Raw genomic sequence first — 12,500 nt, 5'->3', positions numbered from 1 at the left:
AGCATAGCCTCAGTCAAATGACTCAAACAACGTAAAAAGTAAAAGAATAAAAGGATATATATATAAATTATGTATGTGTGTGTGACTGTGTGTGTGAGAGATAGTGTGTGTATGTGACTTCACTGTATTTCGTACGGCTATTATCGTGATTATGTAGTTTTAAGGTAACGGTGAGAAATTCTTCATAACTTTTTAAATATTTGTTAGGCGCAGGCATGGCTGTGGGTAAGAAATTTGGATTTTATAAACGTTGTTACGTCCCCGCAACTTAACGATTCAGCAAAAGTGACCAAAAGAATAAGTGCCAGGTTTAAAAAAAAAGGCACTGGGGTCGATTCATTCGACTAAAATTTCTTCAAGGCGATGCTCCAGCATGGTCACAATCTAATTACTGAAACCGATAAAGATATCTTCCGTAATTTGGTATTTTGACTTTTGTTCTAAGTAAAGAACTGTGCAGTTATTTTAACGCATTTTATGAATGTAATTATTAGTGACAGTGAATGTCACTTAAATTGGTTTCTAATAATTTTAGAAATTTTCTAAGTTCAGAATTTGTCTTCATACATTTGCTTTAAACAGTAGGTCTGACTAAACAGACTCATACACTGATTGAAATTAGTTATTTTAAATATAAATTACTATAATAATTTTCTTTTAGAATTGGTGGGGTATTGTAAGAAGTACACGCTTTCGTAGTAGATTTCTACCCGAACCTCACTATTTAACCAGCCCAGTTATTTTATTCCTTTCTTTTTCTTTTTTTTTTCTTTTTGTTTATCAGTGTTTTTCACAGTTTTTTTTTTCTTTCAAATATCTGTTTTAGAAACTGACATTACGAATTTTAAAAAAGCAGACATCTAATTTATATTTATCGGACTTTGGGAATAACTGTCTAACATAAATTGGAATTTCTCGGGGTTTTTTCCACGTTTTATAGTAACCCATATTTCAAAACACTCGCGAGCAAGCTTTTTTAAAAACTTCTAAATCCATGCTTTTGGAACACAAGGCCATCACCTGTTTTTGTTTTTTTCTTCGTCATATTGGAGTATTCAACATTTTGAAACATTCATAATCAGTATTTTTACAGAAAAAAAAAAGAAATTGGAAAAGCTATCATGCACAAATTGGAATTTCTTTTTTTCTTTTTTAGATTTTAAATCGTGAAAATTAAAATGAAGAAGTAAGAAATTCTTTTCTCTGAAAATACATAATACAAGTTTTTCAAAATGTGGACTACAATAACATTGAAGATATATTGTGCAACATACTTAGAACAACCAAACTCAGCTTACAATTAGATGGGTCTCCTTTTGCTAAGCAATAAAAGTATGTTTCTTGCTTGTGCTTGCTTCGTCAAAGATTAAAGTTTGGTTTCAGAGCTACTATTTGTAAGACAACTAGAAACAGGTACAATAGAGGAGTCAGTATTTCGTATTTGAACAATAGATAGAACACCATTAATGGTAGATTGTCATCGCTGTTTCATCAGTTTTTTGAAAAATTTATACTTGGCATGTTTTCAGCACACTCTGTAACTCACAAACAACATCTGGTTGCGAATAGCCTAAATGGCAAACTTAAAAAACAAATCGTTGAGCACTGTAATCAAAGCAGGAAATTATATAAATTCACTACTGGTTCAGTAGCTCTTTTGCTGAGAAAGATTTTGAACATTTGTTGTTGCATACAGAAGTTCGGTGGCTGTCAAAGGGAAACTCACAAAAATGTTCTACTCAGTTGTTGAATTTTTTCCAGACTCTTATTCTGTTCTTTGTGATGAACCAAGACACATCAAGCATGACACTGCTGATATGACAGATATCTCACAAAATTCAATGAAGATGATTTGCAACTAGAAATGCGGTTAAACTTAACCAAAGTAAAATCAGCCCTCTCCACGTTTCTCTCCAGGTTACAGTTATTCAAATGTAACATAAACCGTCATGATTTCTTCCAGTTTCCGAGCCTCTCTGAATTGGAGAAGAAAAAGCGCATACCAGATGATGACATTCAAGTGTATTGTTCACACCTGGATGAGCTGCACAGAGACATGTCTGACAGCTCTCAGGATATTTACTTTTGATTAGAATACAAGTCTGGGTAATTTCTAGCTATCAGTAATGAGTAAACATAAGTAGTGGTGAAAAACCTAGTTTCACTTAAATATGAAATCAAAGTTCAAAAAATCAAGTTAGGATTTTTTATTGCAAAAGGACATTTCTGACTGCTACCTTGTACTGTGAAACATAGTCATGGTGTAATTTATTGCCTTCTCAACATCATAATCTCTAGAGCGGGGCTTTTGTGCAGTTGCTCGGATTCTTTGCTTCGACAAAGAATCATACTGGAAATTACTGAACGTGGGGATTTAAGGCTACTTCTTAGTACGTTTCAGCCTTACGTAGAGATGCTGATATCCTTGCACAATGTACATCCATCGCATTAAAACTATGAAAACACCGTAGTTACAGGCGAAATATAAATTTACTCTTTCATATTGTAAAAGCACCAAAATAATGGATTAATTAGGTTAAGTTTTATTTGTGAAAAACAGTTGCTTTGAATACGCAGTAGAAATTCGCCTGTGTTTGTGGTGGTGTTTTAGGGTGCAAGGAATGTGACCTGGACGTCAAGGGGACGCAAGTCCGAAAAAGTTTGCTTTAGAAGGATGCAGTTTCTAAATCCATCATAAATTTTCTAAGTCGTCTTCTTTTCATATTCCGGTTGAAGTGATGTTGGTGAATATTCTACTTTTTTCATTGTTAGTAAGATAAACGTTTAGATGTTACCAGTGGAATTTCATTGTTGAGCGATGCGATATGAGTCACGTGTTTACTTCTGTTGTTGAATAGTGTAGGTTGATTTTGTGTTAATTTTAGTATTGCTTTGTGCTATAAGTATTGTTTCATTAGTTAGCATCTATTTTTCCGATAAATTCTGTATAGCATAGAAATGTTGCCCACAAATGAATTCTGTATAGCATGTAAATGTTTTCCGACAAAGTTTATTTCTACATTAGAGTACCAAGTAATTGTTCTTTGTTTTAACTACGTAATAAGCTGGCTTCGTAGGAGGCGGGGAAGAGAACGTCATATCTATTTGACCAATATAACAGAGTTTTGAATTTTACAAGTTTGCAATCGAATTTGTAAATTACAGTAGTCAATAGTAGTTTGTTTGAGGATTTATGCGTTTGTCATTTGTTATTGATAAGACGGTTTTAATTTTAGTGCTTAATGGGATAATATTAAATGTATACTATCTGTGGATAGATCTATATCGCAATTTTAAAAGAATATGGAATGTGGAGATAATTATTGTAATTTAGAAAAGTTATCTTCAGTTAATTAATATCAAGGTTATTTCCATTACTTTATGTCTCTTACGCATACTGATTTCTTGAATAGTTAAATCTCCTCGTATTTTACACACTAGTGAAAGGGAACTGGCGCGACTCGCTGTGATGGTCACGTGGCTTTTTCACCTAGTAATGTAATGACTTCTTACAGTAAGGTTCACGCCTCAACTTCGATTTGAATATTAAATTTTGCTCAAAACCATGGATTTGTAGAAGTGTATAGTCAAAGAATGAATTCCGGTACGTGCTTCTAATTGATATTATTGATCCTGAAGCGATGAAAGCGGAGGCGTCCCTGGAAATAATTTGGACACAGCACACAACTTATGTATTGAAAGGTAATTAATCGGGCGCCCAACTGTTTCTGCTAATCCGCTATCTTCAACGATGTTAATAAATATATTTTATGGTGTTACAGGCTAAAAACAAGTTTAAAGAAGGATAATCTATTCCAGTATGATTAGTACTTATTTTATTGGCTCCTGGGAGATGGAATCTTTTGTCAACCCCGGTGAGATTTAAACTTGGAATATAAGGGGACAGAAAATAGATACTGCAAGGTTATAAGACTGACACTCATAGCCAATCTATTTCTAACAGTTTTAATAATGGTTTCAAAATTAGGCATAAAGTGATTATAGGGGAAAGGGAGCTAATCAATTACATCGACCCAAATACTTAAGTGGTATATTTTTTTTATTTACTCCTCCGAGGAAATGAAAGCTAAAGTTCACCTCGATAGAATTTGAAACTCAAAATGTAAATAATTGAAAGAAATACCGCAAAACATTTGTTCTGCGTGCTTAAATAGAGTTAATAATAAAGCCAAAATATGAAATAACTTACTGTAATATTTTCGTTGAAATATAAGCGTCCGTCTTCGTTTTTAACCAAATCCGATTCAAAGGCTACACCTTGAATAAACAAATTGTCTCTTAAAAGACAAACAGTGGCGCGCAATATGAATGAGATGAAAAGGTTGTTGTGGATGGTGTTGCGATGATTATGTAACTTCCTGGAAGTAAAACAATTTGCATTAGATGACTCAGACAGTGCAAAAATTGTAGAGTAGTAGTAGTAGTAGTAGTAGTAGTAGTAGTAGTAGTAGTGTAGTAGTAGTAGTAGTAGTAGACGAACCAATAAGAGAATATCAAGCCAAGACACAGGAAAGTTCTTGCATACAGGCGAAATTTCTTCTGCAAATTTAAATACGGCACATTCACAAAGTTCTCTAAAACCCACATGAAAAAGAACATTTAAGACTCAACATCACCATATCAGCTTAGTTTTTAATAGAAATTTTATATTTAAAAATCTATTAACTTGCTTTCAACATTCTTTAAACAATGATGGAAATTGGATGATAGGAGGGGTACTCGGGGGGTATAGCGTATACCTAATACTCAATATCCAGTATTTATAGTCTGCTTTTTGTTGTTTTTTTCGTATGTTGAATGTCTACCAATAGATGCTTTTAGTACAGCTATCTTTTGTCAAGTTTCACTCAATAAAAATTTATTTGTTTATTTATTATATCTATTATTATATACTTGCATACGTCAGCGAGCTGACAGAATCATTAGCGAGTCGGACAACATACTTAGAGGCATTTCTTCCGGCTCTTTACGGTCTGCATTCAAATTCAGGTCTCTTTTACCTTTCGACAGAATAAAGTAGCGGTCAAGTTCTGGAGTCAGTGGAATCGACTAAATACCACCCACAAAATTTGAAGCAATTATTATATGCTTGCGTATTTTATTCATTTCTCATGTCAGAACACAACATTGGTTAATGTGCATTATCAAATGCATTAAGAGCAGCTCAGTGTTCTGGTTGGACTGTTGGAAGTGAGGGGATAGGGGCGACTTCTGGAAGGCTTTGTGACTGATGAAGTAAAGGAACGTAAAGTCAAGTTGAATGTAGCCGTATCAATGGGTCTCACATCTAAACTCCCATGCATTTGAGAGAGGGGGCAGAGATTTTGTATTTTGCATTTCATTATTCATCGTTAACATCAATTCATTAGGTATTCAAACACAAAATTTACTTATAGTGATATGGGTATGTTATTCCACTGCGGAACAAAATAGAAAAAGCATGAAATTTTAAAGAAGTAATCGCGTTAGTATGTTAACCGTGACCACTTGCCTGGTCGTAATCCTACTGATATGAGACGCTTGTATCAATATCAGCGAGTTTACTTGATATGGCGAAAGGAGATAGGTGCTAATCTACTGTTCTTCATCTTCAGTCATCATACCTCAGCTCTAAGGATGTGAATATTCACTCACACGATAGTAATACCCTTGAAACATTCTTCTCCCTCGGTTAAATCTTATGAACTTTTTTTAACAGGTAGTTTTGCAGTAAACGGTTTCACCGTGGGTTAATTTGCAGTGTTTAATTTCGGCACAAAACCTTATGGGTAATAACTTTTGTCGTAAACATGTTTGCAATCAGGTATCTTTGACGTGATATTTTAAGTAAAAACAAATGCAAGTTATTTTTCAATTTACAGTATAGTTTGCAGTCTCCTTGTTGGGAATGAAGTGTCTTGTTTATCAAATTAGAAAGAAAAGACAATAACAGTACTGTAAGTTAACCCATAACTTCTTTTAATTCTTCAGTTAGTTCGCAGACTTCTTCGTTATTTTTTTTGTCTCATGTAACAAAAATGGTAGATAAAGTTCTATATTTAAGAGATGAGGAATTATGTACATTATTTACATTTGATGGATATTTGTCCTCATCTTGTTTGTTGTTAACACAACCACTACGCCATACGCCCATGGGCATATGGCGTAGTGATTAAGAGCACGGGCAACTAACCCCAAGATTCCGAGTTCGATTCCAGGCAGTAACCTGAATAATAATAATAATAATAATAATAATAATAATAATAATAATAATAATAATAATAATAATAATAATAACAACAACAACAACATCGAAAAATACTTAAGGAATGAGAACCCAGGTTCGAAATTTCCTCAAGTTACCTGAACAAGATGAGGACAAATATCCGTCAAATGTAAATAACGTAAATAAAAATGGTAGATGTTTCTAACGAGGAGACAACAAACTCAAATGTAACTTCAAAATATCTCTTATCTTTCACTTGTTTTAGTTATTGATATCGAAGATTAGCGTACCAAATTAAATACGAAATACTCTCAGGATCGAATACTTATATGATAACCACTAGTCATTACCCGTCGCCATGCTGTCGAGTAAACGAGTTACTCAAGATGAAATAAATCCTTCGTTATAACAACCTGTTCTTTTTTCTTGAAGCAAATTTTAATTCTGTCTTTCACATGCACCTATACACACACACACGCACAGACTCTCCCCCTCTCCCCTCCTCTCTCTCTCTCTCACTGTATTTCTCGCTTGACAACAACAATAACAACCTGTCATTTTAGTGAAAGCCTTTCTCTAAAATCTGTGTAGCGTTGTCTATATGTTGAAAGCTATACAAAAACACACACGCAAAAAAATGTAACTATGTGTATATGTATACCTGTAGTTACTTTTGTGAAGTTTGCGTTGCGTTCTGCTGACAGATTTCCACTTAAAATTCCTGCGTTTTTAAACAAAACTTAGTTACTGTGGTGACAACACCACCTATCTATCTATATCTATCTTTCACACACACACAGACACACACACACACACACACACACACACACACACACACACACACACACACACACACACACACATACACACACTATTTCTCTCTCAAAATTTTTTCTCTTCTCCTTCCTTCCTTGTAAATATACGTCGCAACAGGGGTTTTCTCCCCTTTTCCCTCTTTTTCTTCCCTCCTTCAACATATACATTGTGACGGGCAGACAGACGGAGATTAGCTTCTCCTTTATAATACAGAGTTTAATACTATCCACCTTTAAATATAAGCAGTTACATTTATTATCACATGAATTTGACTAATATATATCAAAATAATGAGTCCTTTTGATTTAGTACCAATAAAAATTTTGAAACAGATTAATATTATATCAGTTACTAGAAAGAATTTGAGTGGTTATTATTGAGCAATAACACATAGGAATGAAGGCGGCCGATCACTTAAAAACATTCGTATTGCTTAACGAGAACAATATGTTCTTTAATTGCTTATCTATATCATTGATTTGCTGTTTTTCAATAAACATATAATCTACAGTGCTTTTTATAAAATAAAACTCCTTTTTTTTAATATCCAGCGTTTTGCTGTTCACTATATAGATTATTTTGTAATTCAATTTCAGATATTTTCATCGCAAAAGGCGTATATAAATAATCGGCACTTCTCTATATATGTTTAGATATAAAAATAAAACTGAAGTATATTCAGTTAGAGAAGTTTTCAAAGAACGAATGTGTTCGATAAGGAAAATATTTTGCAATTAATTTGTGTTAATATCCAATATCGCTAGGATTTTTGATTTGCCAGTATTTTATTAGAAAATTAGATTTGTTACTTTAGTACAGAATCAGCGATTAAAATTTCAGCAGTTCTGCAAACGATTGTTCAAAGTTTAGTAACTTTGCGCTGAGTACAGCTATTTGTGTATTTTGTTGTGATTTGTAAAGTTTTGTGATGCTGTGAACACTCCCATAGAGCTGCTTTCAGATAATGTAGGGAAGCCTTTGCCTTTACTCCATTAAGAGATGCCAGTAATATTAGTTTTATATAATGATGTATGATCGATGGGCTACTTTAAGGTCTTGGATATATTAGAGTATTCATAGAATGGAATGTACGAGATTAAAGCTAACTCAAGAAATCTAATGGCCATCAAAGATCACTTCACACAAACCCTGGTTTGATAATCTCCGAGCTTTAACCTTGGTTTATCGTATACTCAGTAGCTCAAACTTATTTCCATAACTGCCTATAGAATATAAAAATGAATCCTTGTCTTGCAACAATAATCGTGAGTACATGCAAACAGACGTAAAAGTCACACCTCCATTACAGCCATATCGTATTTAGCAGTTCACTTACACGTGAACACCACTACTTAATCATCCGTCAAATCACCCTCAAATCACACCTTACCATCTTAAAAGCGGAAATGACATATTAGATAGAGTCAGCCCTTAATTCATAATGTATGGATTATAAATTGGATGGTGAGGCAAAAATTTTGCTCAATCAGGGTTAAATAATTGCTAAACAGCAACACTAATCATCAGAATTTGGTTTGGAGAACAACGACATTGTAGTTAGAGCATGGTAATTTCTCAGAGCCCATTTCTTTCCAAGTCATTGAAGGGCTTCAAATCAAATCAACAAGTTAATTAGTCTAAGTCATCAAGGCTTCAAAAATCTTATTAACAACAGAACAAAAGTTGTCACCAATATATTTATAGTTCAGTATTATTTACCAACTAGGATAATCAAAACATAAAATACAGATTTACCTGAAGTATATCATAATAAATATTGCAACAAGCAAAGAAAATAGCGATGTGCTGTATCCGACATTGTAGATAATCCGCCAGGTTTGCATGTGTTCCTGAAATTAAAAATTGCTTATGTAAATTATAGACAGAAATAAATATCTACAAGCATGGACAAAGTGGTTGTGTGAATCAGGTAATGTGATTGAGTTTAAAGCTTTTTATCTCAAATGTGCTACCGGAGTTTTGCTGAATCTTATATGTTGAACATGTCATACCCACGTATCAGAAATGGGAACCAAATGTTTTAGAAGAGCTTACATCATCATCATCATCATCATCATCATCATCATCATCATCATCATCACCACCACCACCACCATCATCAAGTCCAGGCTATCATGACGGCCCGCCTTTCAGTAACGAAATAGTGTCGTCTATTTGCTATTCCTATTCCTGGACGAAAGGCCAGTTTGTCGCAAGGTTAGCGTCAGTTACTGATACTCAGTTTTAATTGTGTGAACTGGAGCAACGTGAAATGACATAACTTGCTCAAGGACTCAATACATTGCCCGATTCGGAAATCGACATACAACCTTACTATCGTATACCCAACATTATAACAATGCCATCAGCCTTTATGCTTGACTCCTATCCAGAGATTTCTATCCCGATGACGTGCCCCACGCAGAAACCCTTCATGGGTATTAGTTTTATAAAAGCTTAAAGTTTCGAACCAACTAGAGAACCTCTATGCGATTTCTCATCTTACTTGAAATAGCAATCAAACCTCCTACAAGCTCATCTGGCCATTTTAGTGTGGGGTGGGGAATACATTAGGATAATGTAATATTAAATATCTCTAAAACTGTGATTGTCACAAGTGGAATAACTTTGATGATAGGTCAGCACCATCATATTTGGTGTATGGCAGTAACTCTGGCCTAAGGCAGTAACAACAATAGTTCCAGGGATTTGTACAAGGGTTAATTCAGATATCAATTCTAACTACATAGGCATGGCTGTGTGGTAAGATTCTTACTTCCCAACTACATGGTTCCAGGTTCAGTCCCACTGCATAGCACCTTGGGCAAGTGTCTTCTACTATAGCCTCGGCCAACCAAGGTCTTCTGAGTGGATTTAGTAGACGGAAACTGAAAAGAAGCCCAAAGTATATATATATATATGTATGTGTATGTATGTGTGTGTGTGTGTGTGTGTTTGTGTGTGTCTGTGTCTGTGTGTGTGTGTGTGTGTGTCCACCACCACCGTTTGGCAATCGATGTTGGTGTGCTTATCCCCGTAACTTAGTAGTTCGGCAAAATTACCGACAGAATAAATACTGGGCTTACAAAGGATAAGTTCTGGGATGGAGTTGTTCGACCAAAAGCCTTTAAGGCGGTGCTCTAGCATGGCCGCTGTCAAATGACTGAAACGTGTAAAAGAATGAAAGAACAAATGACCGCAGTATACGAAACACTCTGGCAAAAAGCACAACCTTATTTTACAAGTATATCTTGTGGAGAAAATAAATGTTTCATGTTTCGTCATGTATTTACTTAAAGATTTGCTTAAGTAGTTTTGCTGAAGGAAATGTAAGATTCTGGGCAAGTAAATACAATACAGTGACAGTATTCTGGAATAAAATATGAAACTATATATTTATCCTAAACTAAATTTAGGCGCAGGTGTGGCTGTGTGGTAAGAAGCTTGCTTCGCAACCATGGTTCTGGGCTCAGTACCACAACGTAGCAACTTGGACAAGTGTCTTCTACTATAGCCTCGGGCCAAGCAAAGTCTTGAAAGTGGATTTTGTAGAGGAAACTGAAAGAAGACCGTCGTGTGTGTATGTGTGTGTGTCTATGTCTGTGTCTTTGTCCCCCACCTATAACTTAGCGATTCGGCAAAAGAGTCCGGTAGAATAAGTACCAGGCTTTAAAAATTAGTACTGGAGTCGATACATTCGACTAAAATTTCTTCAGGGCGATGCCCCAGCATGACCACAGACTAATGACTGGAACACGTAAATAATAAAAGGTAGAAGATACGTTATGAGACTGCCGTATCTCAGGTTTATCTAGATCAACTGTATAGATGTTTATGCTTTTGTCAAGAGAATTACCATACAGAATGTAAAGCTCGTATTTCTGGTTGTGATGTTTTATGTATTCGCTATTGGCAACCAGCGTGGTGCGCCACCGCTATGATTTTGTTGTCATTCACTCATTGCAAACAACTAATAGGTAGATCAAAGTCTGTTAACATTTCATTAATCTTTCTCGGAGAATTTTTCATTTAGATAATTTAAAAAATGTTCCTTAAATATAAACAGAATCATTAAATAATGTAAGATATATATTGGTTTCAAAATTTCGGTACAAGGTCAACAATTTGGGGGGAGGGGAGTAAGTCGATTAAATCGACCACCAGTGTTCTACTGGTACTTATTTATCAACTACGAAAGCATGAAAGGCAAATTCAGCCAGAGCGGAATTTGAACGTAAAGACGGACGAAAAGCTACTAAGCATTTTTCCCAGGGCTTTAAAGATTCTGCCAGTTCGCTGCCCTAAGGTGAGAGGTACATTAAAAGTGGATTATATATTGTTGGGGAAGGAAGTATAATGAGATGATGTGACCTCGCCACACCACTGCCAACGAACAAGCAATTTTACTTTGGTTTGTTTTCAATATCTAATTATTTGAAGGCGGTGACCTTAATGCTTACTCTTCTACTCTTTCATTTGTTTCAGTCATCTGACTGCGGCCATGCTGGAGCACCGTTTTTAGTCGAACAAATCGACCCCAGGACTTATTCTTTGTAAGCCAAGTACTTATTTTATCGGTAACTTGTGCTGAACCACTGGGTTACGGGGACGTAAACATACCAACATCGGTTATCAAGCGATGGTGTGGGGACAAACACAGACATACAGTTAATATATATACATACATACATACATATATATATATATATATATATATATATATATATATATATATATGTGTGTGTGTGTATATATGTATGTATGTATACGACGGGCTTCTTTCAGTTTCCATCTACCAAATCTACTCACAAGGCTTTGGTCGGCTCGTGGCTATAGTTAAAGACACTTGCCCAAGGTGCCACGCAGTGGAATTGAACCCGGAACCATGTGGTTGGCAAGCAAGCTTCTTACCACATACCCACTTTCGCGCCTAGCGGCATTTCTTCCGTGTACACCTTCTGAGTTCAAATTCCACCGAGATTGGCTTTTCCTTTCATCCTTTCGAAAGTCGATAAACACTGAGGTCGATGTAAGTGACTAAGCTCCTCCTCCAAACCTGCTGGCCTTGTGTCAAAATTTGAAGCCAATTTTTAGTTATTTGTATCAATTATTGTACCAAACCGACTTATGATCATCCAGCTCTGTAGCCTACAACATTCCCTCTCCCATCTGCAACAGAGCCGCATTAGCCGTATGGCAATTCCTTTGATATATTTAAAAATGCAAACACAAGTGTGTCTTATATACACCGGCAAAAGCGGTAATCTAATTTTAGATTAGAAATGCAGAAAAGGGTTTTCTTTGCTTATCACATATTGACTTGCATTTGAATGACGTAGAGAAGGTAGAAAACAGGTTCGAGGTATCTGAATCGATTTTATGCTGGAACCACAATTCTTTCAGTCTGGAATTTGGTCAGGATGTTCACGTGCCATACATCGTTCAATACTTTGTTATT

General features: G+C 35.3%; 1 protein-coding gene across 3 annotated transcripts in view; it reads right to left on the bottom strand.

The window, feature by feature from the left end:
* The window catches only part of LOC115216136 (parathyroid hormone/parathyroid hormone-related peptide receptor-like), a 143,037-nt gene that overhangs the window by 91,938 nt on the left and 38,599 nt on the right, over positions 1 to 12,500 (bottom strand). For all 3 annotated transcript variants that reach the window (XM_036502515.1, XM_036502522.1, XM_036502530.1), the window contains 2 exons: positions 8,798 to 8,892; positions 4,211 to 4,379 (listed from right to left, as the gene is read on the bottom strand). In XM_036502515.1, coding sequence (XP_036358408.1) covers positions 4,211 to 4,379; positions 8,798 to 8,892 — 264 coding nt within the window. The remainder of the gene's footprint in view (positions 1 to 4,210; positions 4,380 to 8,797; positions 8,893 to 12,500) is intronic.

This window comes from Octopus sinensis, linkage group LG1 (genome assembly GCF_006345805.1).
Source record: "Octopus sinensis linkage group LG1, ASM634580v1, whole genome shotgun sequence".
NCBI classification, from domain to species: Eukaryota; Metazoa; Mollusca; class Cephalopoda; order Octopoda; family Octopodidae; genus Octopus; species Octopus sinensis.
This window is presented reverse-complemented; position numbering and strand designations above follow the sequence as displayed.